This window comes from Haliotis rufescens, unplaced genomic scaffold (genome assembly GCF_023055435.1).
Source record: "Haliotis rufescens isolate VD_foot unplaced genomic scaffold, xgHalRufe1.0.p SCAF_9, whole genome shotgun sequence".
NCBI classification, from domain to species: Eukaryota; Metazoa; Mollusca; class Gastropoda; order Lepetellida; family Haliotidae; genus Haliotis; species Haliotis rufescens.
In genome coordinates this window covers 27638868-27648691 of record NW_025964383.1, presented here as the reverse complement: position 1 = coordinate 27648691, position 9824 = coordinate 27638868, and the positions used below count along the sequence as shown (strand labels likewise).

Here is a 9824-nt window from a genome sequence, read left to right as displayed (position 1 = left end):
CCCCTTGTAGTACACATTATCAATCTTGGAATGTTCGTCACAGTTATCATGTTGGAATGTCGTCTTATTCCCATTGTCAGCATTTGTAGTGAAAGGTATGTTTTGACTGAAATATGTGTAACGCTGTAAACATATTCTCCATCGTTGGATGCTTATCTTCATATTATAAGAGCGTTCTGTATATTCATGCAGATTTCTTTCTGTTCACAGAACTGTGCGTGCATTGTTTGTCCACGCTTCTGCCATCTGTAATTCATGAAACACGTTCTTTGAAAGGCATTTAGAAGTGATACACATAAGGAAGAGAATTTATGGATGTCAACTTCTTTTTTTTGAGGAACACAACGTTCAGAGTATATGCTTATTCCTTCATCAGGTGAATTAACCTGATAATAAAGAAGTTGACATCCATAAATTCTCTTTCTTATGAAACAAGTTACTCACATTAAAATACAAGCAAGGCGGATCTATGTTCAAATTGATCACACCAACCTTCAGCTGTAAATAACTATCCCCAATACTAAATGGGTTTGTATACACTACGATCCCTTATCATCCATGAACACATGCAGCCACTATACGGTTATAACAGTGACGCGTGTCCAGTAGGCTAATGAAACGAGGTCATGTAAATCTCATTGAAGATCGGGTGTACAATTCCTTTTGATAAAACCGTTTACAGAAAATTTCTCAAGCCCTTGGTGAGCACTATTCATATTGTATATCTTTGGTTTATCTCCAGTTTACATGTGGGCACGGGTGGCCCAGTCGTCTAAGGCGCCGCAATTCGCGAGTTGTTGCGTCCTTTGGGCATGCCAGAAACCTATGATTGTGGGTTCGAATCCCGGTTCGCCCTAATTATGTTTCTAGGTTTGTCAGCACCATACCCGTGCTCATGGATTTCACCCAAGTGGTAAACGTCTGAGACCTGCATCACTTCGGGCTTTCCTCCTACATTAAGCTGACACTCCGTGATATAACTGGAATACTGTTAAAAGCGGAGTTAAACCCAACTCACTCACTCACTTACTAACAGAGTATGCGTGAAGACGTTAAACCAGCGTAATGACAAAGCCTGAAAAGGATAACCAGAGCCGCTCACTTCATTGTCCTACTTTTTGGAAGAAAGCTTATTTCTTCTGTCAATATTTATCTAGAACCAGCGGCATGTGTCAACCTTATCATTGACAGATCACCTGATATACATTTAGTGTGTGGAGAGAAGTCAGGCCCTAACATGGCACATGTGACGATTGTTGTGTTCGTTTTAGCCAGTGCCACTGCTGTTTATGGCGTGAGTGTTTCATGTCTTCCTTTCATGCTTACCACCTTGCTTTCTTTGTACACTGGAGGTATAATAACTGCAAGATATGTTCAATGTATCCGTCTGCAAGCATTCTTTACTGTAGCAAATATTAATGAATTAACTACGTGTCACTCTACAAATGAGCATTAAACATACACTTCAGAGTAGGTTATATATCCACATTTAGTTATTTACACTCATACACAAGCCTTGCCTCCTCATCTAGAAATCGCCATGAAGGTGACGGGTGCTACCGATAGGGCAGGATACACCTGTCTTATCGCGAGCACCTGGTATCATCACTATTTGATAGTGATTCATAAACACATGCTCATGATATAGTCGGAATCGTTCAATCGACTCTGTTTTTGGTAGAGATTTTTTATGTACATGGAAAGGTTTTTTTCGCTTGTATTTATATTCATTTGTACTTCTCAGTAACATCATAATTCTTAATTTATCTACAAAAACGTTCAACACAATTTGCAACCAGGTTTGCTTCTGAACGCATTTTTACAAAAGGTCAAGATATGACAATGGTCCTGTTTTGTCTCCAAATTCTGCATAAATGAAGATGTGGAATTTTCTTCTAGAGTGAGTAAGTGAGTATAGTTTTACGCCGCTTTTAGCAATATTCTAGCAATATCACGGCGGGGGGACACCACAAATGGACTTCACACATTGAACCCACGTGGGGAATCGAACACGGGTCTTCGTCGTGACGAGCGAACGCTTTAACCACTAGACTATCCCACAGCCCCTTTCTTCTAGAAATTGTCATGAAGGTTACCTGGTTGTGAATGACAAATAGACTGTCCTATCAACACTTGCATGTTATATATATATGTTGAGGCAAGGATTGTTTGTGTAAAACACTATATGTGTCAAAATTGTAGAGGTTTTTAGGAAGCGTTATTCTAATATTTGAAAGTGAGCAAACCTTTGCCCTAAGTTGAATTCCATAGGAAACGCTAGTTCAAACGTGCGGTCAATACATTCTCTTCCGTCATAATGTTGCAACTCTGGTTTAATATATGTTGCAGTGGACGCCGCTAGGCATTGGGGTAGCATATGAGGATTACGGATTTGGAAGTGAGTATTCCACATTCATGATCTAAAGACGGAATACATGAGAAAGTTGCTTAGGATGGCAATGAACATTTAGTGATGTTTGGCGTTACTCTGTCGGTTAGTTTTGTTGTTTTACGCCGCAGTCAGAAATACTTGAGCTATATCAGGTTGGTATGTAAATATTGTCTGAGCAAGAAGAAGACCTAGAGTTTTTCATTATACCCAACGACACACAATCTGCTGCATTTACTTATACCATCCGATCCAATGTGGATGCCTCTTACTATAAGGAATGAGGCATTGGAGATAGTTCCTATCCTGGGTCCTAAGGGACTGGATATATCTGTGAATGGTAACCAGTACACACATGTACCCCTTCCATCAAAGAATCAATGTGTCTGTCAAACGAAGGTCATGCGGACAGAGAAGTTGTGATTTCATATACAGTGAGACCTGGTTAGTCTGGACCTCTTTCCGTCGATGTTACTGGGCACGTCTATGTAGACCTACCGCTTCATTTCCCTGCACAATGATTCGTTAATCAGGAAATATATTAAATTTGACGATTTTTCTAGAAACGGCACCGTGCGGACTTACGAGCTTCACTGCAGAGAACTGTTACACTTGAAGCAAATGATGAAGTCTCACATGATAACGTCACATAACGACACCTGTTATCAGAATTTAGAAACCTGTGTTAATATTGTGGATATGTTTTGTTGCTATTTCAGAAAACGTTCTGATATGTTACGGCGGATACGGGGTAACGGATACGTGGGCACGTGCCTGGGCAGACCGGCTGGTGACCCATTCCGATCTCAGGAGTCTGGCAGTGGGGAAGGTCTATGCAGTTAAAGGCCCTCGGGATGTCTTGTATAATGCAAAGGAGATTTCCAACTCCAAATTGGTACAGTGAGTAGCTACGCACACGGTCAGACCTAAATTACGGGAAAGCTTTGTTGAAGTGTTTGAAACATAGTACCCTTACACAAAAACAAAATACAAAGGAAGACTAATTTGTGCGGTTAAATCTAAAGATATTCCATTAAGGAAATAGACTGGCTATGAGGCGATATGCCTATTGTAAGTTAACAACATTTATTCTCAAACACGTGATGTGGCAAGTAAACAGATAACTGACAGTCTCAGACCTTCTAACCCTGCAGTTATTATCGACTGCACGGATTTTGCAGATGTTCGGTTGTCGGATTGTGTTGTTTCTTAAGTTTCTTTTGCAGTACATCATCATACACTGAAATGGAAAGGTAATCAGGTTAACGTACAGATTATCAAGACAATTGTTCAAGGATCCGGTTTCGAGACAAAAAGAGTGTATCTCATCCTTTACAGGCACCTTCTTGCTCACCAGAGTCCAGGGTTTGTAGCTGTGGCGGCACATTCCAGCGGAGCCTTTGTTGCCAATGAATTCTTCAGTCAGCTAGTTGCCAATGACATCAACAGAAAGTTCAATCAGAAAATAATCTACTACAATTTGGACGGTGATGGTAATATCATTGCAATCACTTTGATTTCCCATGCAAGTAAAAGTGCATTCCTGACCACTCGTCTCATTTATAAATACAAACCGGGATTTCTTGACCAAAGTACTTATAGGGATACACTCATTAATTGTCATTAAAAGTGAATTTAATCACTAAAAAATGCAAAATGTGCACAAAGTTACCCGTATGAAATTCTGGTATAAAACATGAGCAGGATTGTACTCTCTCATCACATGAAACCACTGAAAACAATGTTTGTTTAGTTTGTTTGCTGTTTTACGCCGCACTCAGCAATATTCCAGCGGTATGACGGCGGTTTGTAAATAATCGAGTCTGGAGCAGACAATCTAGTGATTGATATCGTGAGCATCGATCCACTCAATTGGGATACGATGACATGCATCAACCAAGTCAGGGAGATGGGTTGCTGAGGACCTATACTGCCCCGGATCTTATAGCAGTATAGCAGTGAGTGAGTGAGTTCTTACGCCGCTTTTAGCAATATTCCACCAATATCAATACCAATACCAGAAATGGGCTTCACACGTTGTACCCATGTCGGGAATCGATGAAGCCAACGGATAAACACGGTAATGGGGTTACGTTGGATAAATATGCAAAAATGAAAGGTCAGGTTGTTACTTCTTTCAGTGTTCACAAACAAACATGGCGTCGCCCTTGTCAATCAGCGATCGAGTCAGAATTAACCATCGCTAAACAATAAACAATATTCTACGATACTGACAATCAGTGCTTAAATGGGATGTATCTGAGGCAGTTTACAAGTTTTGGCAACTATGGAAATATAATTATATTATAAATTGGGAAACACTTCAGCGACAACACTCGCCTAGCGGGATCAGTTTCCACATCTGCGACTTTGGGTCTTGTTGCTACTTTCAGCTGGATTTGGCCGAAATAAGTACGAAATGTTACTTTGTGTCATTTTGTCACTGGGTATACTCTGCATTTCGTAACGTTATAACAGGCCAGGCAGACTCTTAACAAACGTGACTTCTAATAGTCTTGAGTAACTTCCCTTTGTTAAAGGGCAATTGCTCTTGCTGGTGGATCGATGAATTGCCGCGAAAGGCAAGTAGAAACAACATATGCAGGCAATTGTTATTTAACTCATGAAGCTACGCAACTGTCTAAAACTGTCTGTTGGAACTATATTGACAGTTGTCACTGCCCGACTGACAATCGCTGATCGTCTCACTTAATATATGTTAATGCGCACATTCCAGGAAAACTTGCAATGTTTAGGAACTATTTTGTGAGAGATGAGAACAGTTTTTAATGACAGAATTTAAAATTAACAATATATTAAAAAGAGATTACCACGATGCATTTAGCTCGCCAAGGCTCACTAAATGCAATGTTTATTTATAAAATGTCCACAGACAAAAAGTTTACTCTTGAGGTATTTATTTCATCACTTTTCATTAAACTTATGAGTCATCAAATAAAACAGTGTTCTAGTACCTATTGTACATACAATCAGAAAAAAGTATTTTATAATGGATGTTCATACGATTTTACATGTCAGCCTTCTCTATATTTGTATCAAATATATATGTATTATTAATGTACTCCTATATGTACACGATATGGCTGAAATACTGCCGATGTGACGTTAAATTTTAACTCACTCACTCACTATATTTGTATCGCTTTGTATGAATACATGATATTCGGTGTGGTGAGTGAGTGAGTGAGTATGGTTTTACGCCGCTTTTAGCAATATTCCAGCAATATCACGGCGGGGAACACCAGAAATGGGCTTCACACATTGTACCCATGTCGGGAATCGAACCCGGGTCTTCGGCGTGACGAGCGAACGCTTTAACCACTAGGCTACCCGACCGCCCCTATTCGGTGTGGTACTCATATAGTGACACATTAGAGTTTCACGACGTACTGGCATTTTGTTGAACATTACACCTTTATCAATGACTATATACGAGAAAATCAAGAACATATGATTTAACAAAGAATGTTTCGCGCGTTATTATCATCTCAATTATCTGCACTAGTGGTTGAGGTTTGGAGAATATAAAATTCAATTATTTTAACGCGTCTTATACATTTACATTTGAGATGTTCCTATTTTGCAGGAGGACCTTATGGTAATGCCCTATCCATGTTGAGGAAGGAATATTTTGTGTATGCTAGGATGGGATCTATGTTCTCAATGAATGCCAGTAAGTACTGAGACTTATGTTTGACTTTAATCATGATGAAGTTACTACCACTTCTGCTGTACGGTCCCTGGGGTTGACGGGGTAACACCAACTTCTACTTTGTCGGTTAGTGAGGATATTATTTAATAAAGTGTATTGCACCAAGGACAATGCGGTTGATATTATTTGATGTTGATTGATATCAAAACCCGTTCGTGTGATAAATCTCTTATCATCAATGTCTTCACATTGACAATGAATAAATATAAGGATATAGAGGTTATCACGCGAGTGTGTTTGGGGATGGTAAATATCCTGCATTAGGAATAAACATTGTATTTAGCGAGCCTTGGCGAGCTAAATACATAGTGTTTATTCCTAATACAGGATATTAACCATCCCCAAACACACAAGCGTGATAACCTCTTTATCATATAATGTCATTCTTTAATTCTGTGCTTCAAAATCGCTTTCCCTCTCTCACATACATAACCGAAACATTGCGAGTTTTTTTCTGGAATGCGCGCATTAATATTTATAAAGTCACAGGGTAAGTGATGTGTCAGTCGGACAGTGACAGTAGCCAATATAGTTCCAACTGAAATCTGTTTCTTATACAGTGGCGAAGCAACAAATACGCAAAACAACAATTGTTTTTAATTGCCTTTCGCGGCAATCCATCTGTCTGTCCGCTAGAGTAACTGCCCTTTGTCAAAGGTAAGCTACTCTAACCCTAGTCTATGAGACGTCACGGCCACGGTCAGTCGTTGTTGACAGTCGGTCTGTCCTGTCATAACGTTACGAAGTGTAGTCAGATGTACACACAGCGACAAAACGAAACAAGGTAACAATTCAAACACATTTCGGACAAATCCAACTATTTTAATTTGTTGAGAAGGTTTCAAGCCGCAGAGGTCTACAAGCACAGATATGGCTACTGATCTCGCAAAATTGTTTCGAAATGTATATCTCTAAAGTTGCCCAAACTCATAAAATGCCTTAGCTACGTCACAGTTAGAGACTGATTTTCAGTATATTAGACTGTTCTTTTGATAATGATAGCAATTATCCCTGTAGTTTATCCAGATTCCCGATGGTTAATTCTGACTCGATCGCCGAATGATGAGGGCGACGCCATGTTTGTTTATAAACAGTGAAAGTAGTCCTACTTGACCTTCGATATTTGCATCTCTATCCGCATATGACCCCAACGGATATCGTTTTTATCCGTTGGCTTTATCCTGCCGAGAAACCTACCCATTATATGATAAAGTTTAATACTTGTTCCCATAAAGCATCAACATAACGTGGGGAAACATTATACTCTACATTTGTAATGCCCACTCTACAGATTCGATGAAATCCCATGGCCGAAGCGATCAGCTTATAGAGTTGGACGGGAGTGGTTCCCACTGTCAGAACAGCCGGTGCCTCCACGACGTCATGATCATTCACCACCCTTGGAATCCCACCAACTTCGACGTGAGCCGCGACTACAGCCTGTACGCACTTGGAGACAGGGAGGTCCAGCTAGGATACATTTCTGACACAGTGTCCCTTCTATCTGGTATGAGAGACTGAACTACTCCAAATATAAAGAATAAACCATGTTGACGACATATGACTCGTTATTTATATGTACATATAACAATAATATTCAACATTTGAAAGGGATATTCTGACCGTCCGGGCGTTTCAGCACATTTCACAAGGACGCCTTTTGTAGGTGGTTGTAAATAACGCCGAAACAAGAAACAAAAGAATAAATGTACACACGGTACGACTGTCAGCTGAAATGACCTTGATCATTCAGCTCCCAACTTAAATACTATCGTGAAAGTATTAACAAACGTGTGGCCAACGAGTCGTGTGAAAAGTCTGATTAGTCAAGTTACAATACGATCTTTAGGAAACCATTTTTGTTATGCGGTCGGGTAGCCTAGTGGTCAAGGCGTTCGCTCGTCGCGCCGGAGACCCGGGTTTGTTTCCCGACATGGGTACAATATGTGAAACCCATTTCTGATGTACCCCGCCGTGATATTGCTGGAATATTGCTAAAAGGCGGCGTAAAACCATACTCACTCACTCACTCTTTACTGTACGTAACCACGATTATAGTGACAGACTGTCAAATTTAATTTGGGTAACAGAGAACCGAAGAACCGAAAGTTAACACACAAGTTACATGAAGAAGAATGTGAAATTTACCAATGCTATTACCACAGACAATGAAACACCTTTAAAACTCTCTCTCCTTCCTTCTCTCTCTCGCACTTCATGTACAAATTAAATTTCAAATATTTCATAAATACAATGATAAAACATGACAGTAATTAATGTAAGTAAAATTTACAAAAACGAAAGGTAACCGATGAGAGAAAATCACTAAGACACCAGGATTTTAACAGCGCAATGCAGGACAATAAACGCTACATAACTCTGTATTTTCAGCAACCCCCACTCTATGTTAAACAATGCAGACATGCAAAAGTAAGCGCAAAGATCACCCTGTGAACCCAGGAGTTATTACAATAATTTCCCCGCTGTTAGCTACATATCAGCGTCCAGTGAATCATCAAATCTAGTCGCAGAACACCATCCGTTGGTAGGCGCAGTGATCAACACCGTCGTGTTATGATTACATACACGGTCACACATTGTCACAATCTGTCTCTATGGCAGTTAAATCTGAACACACCATTCAACCTATGTAAAGTGAATCTTAAGATCTTATTGTACAAAACAATCTTCTTGCTCGCGTACTCTGCCACTATACTAGTACTTGACACTATGCAGCGCTCGTAGTACACATTATCAATCTTGAATGCTCGTCACAGTGGTCAAAATGGAAGGTCGTCTTCTTGTCTCCATCTTACTGCCATCATTTATAGTACAAAGTTTGTATTGACTGCAATTCGTGTAACACTGTAATATTTTCTCTAAAAAAGGAAGCTTATTTTCATATGAACCGAGCGTTCTACATATTTAAGTTTATTTTTATTAGTTATGCTGCTTCAAGCAACAACGTAGAAAATGGCATATGAATGTCTTGTTTCTTTGTTTATTGCTGTTGCAAGCTGCTATAATGTGTCATGCTAATTCTGATAATAAAACAGTCCCTTCTTCTCTTCTGGCGTTTCAGGTAGAGCTTTCGTGGGTGCAGGAGCCATGTTAAAATGTATTATACCAACATATAGTTTGGCCTCTTCTAAATGACCAAACATTCATAATATCTTCATTCTTGGAAAGCCGCTCTGCTGGGCACATGTCTTCTACATCTCTATTTTATACAGAACTATGCATTATGCTCACAACAGATATATGTTAGATTTGTGCCCAGTAGAACGGTTTTCCAGAATAGAGATATTACATTATGCCTACAGCTTATCTGTAGTTCACCTAAATATTATAGTCATGCTATATACCCTGTGTATCTCTATATTTGTTTATCATTAGTGTACATAATTAACGTACATCGCTCATGGATTGTTCTTTCAGAGTCATTCACAGCGTGTCCAATTGAGTTTCACATATTCCGAAATGGAACAAGCTGCTATTTCTTTAACAAAGCAAACTCAACTTGGGGAGCTGCTCTGGTCGACTGTCAAGTGCGAAAAGCTGATCTCATTAGCATCCATAGCCCGTCGGAAAATGATTTCATATCAAGTAATGAATTAGATTACAAACTTTAAGTATAGAAAGTGTATGATGCCAGACGTTTGTGCGCATAATACACACATAGTCTTGATACCAACCTTCCGG

General features: G+C 39.6%; 1 protein-coding gene across 2 annotated transcripts; it reads left to right on the top strand.

Moving 5' to 3' along the window:
• The first annotated feature begins 1200 nt into the window (after positions 1-1200).
• LOC124130958 lies at positions 1201-7674 on the top strand. Of its 2 annotated transcripts, XM_046494013.2 has the most exons (6): positions 1201-1294; positions 2350-2398; positions 3109-3289; positions 3728-3882; positions 5997-6083; positions 7414-7674. In XM_046494013.2, exons 1-6 carry the CDS (start codon positions 1238-1240, stop codon positions 7641-7643), a joined length of 759 nt encoding a protein of 252 aa, XP_046349969.1. In that variant the 5' UTR covers positions 1201-1237; the 3' UTR covers positions 7644-7674. The 2 variants fall into 2 exon arrangements, with proteins under 2 accessions (XP_046349969.1, XP_046349970.1); XM_046494014.2 differs by lacking the exon at positions 5997-6083.
• The last annotated feature ends 2150 nt before the right edge of the window (positions 7675-9824 follow it).

Excerpts from the sequence above, each read along its gene's own strand:
- LOC124130958 (XM_046494013.2), top strand. The coding sequence starts at position 1,238 with ATGGCACATGTGACGATTGTTGTGTTCGTTTTAGCCAGTGCCACTGCT. Across the intron at positions 3,883-5,996 it reads CTACAATTTGGACGGTGATG|GAGGACCTTATGGTAATGCC; the intron begins GTAATATCATTG and ends CCTATTTTGCAG. Across the intron at positions 6,084-7,413 it reads TATGTTCTCAATGAATGCCA|ATTCGATGAAATCCCATGGC; the intron begins GTAAGTACTGAG and ends CCCACTCTACAG.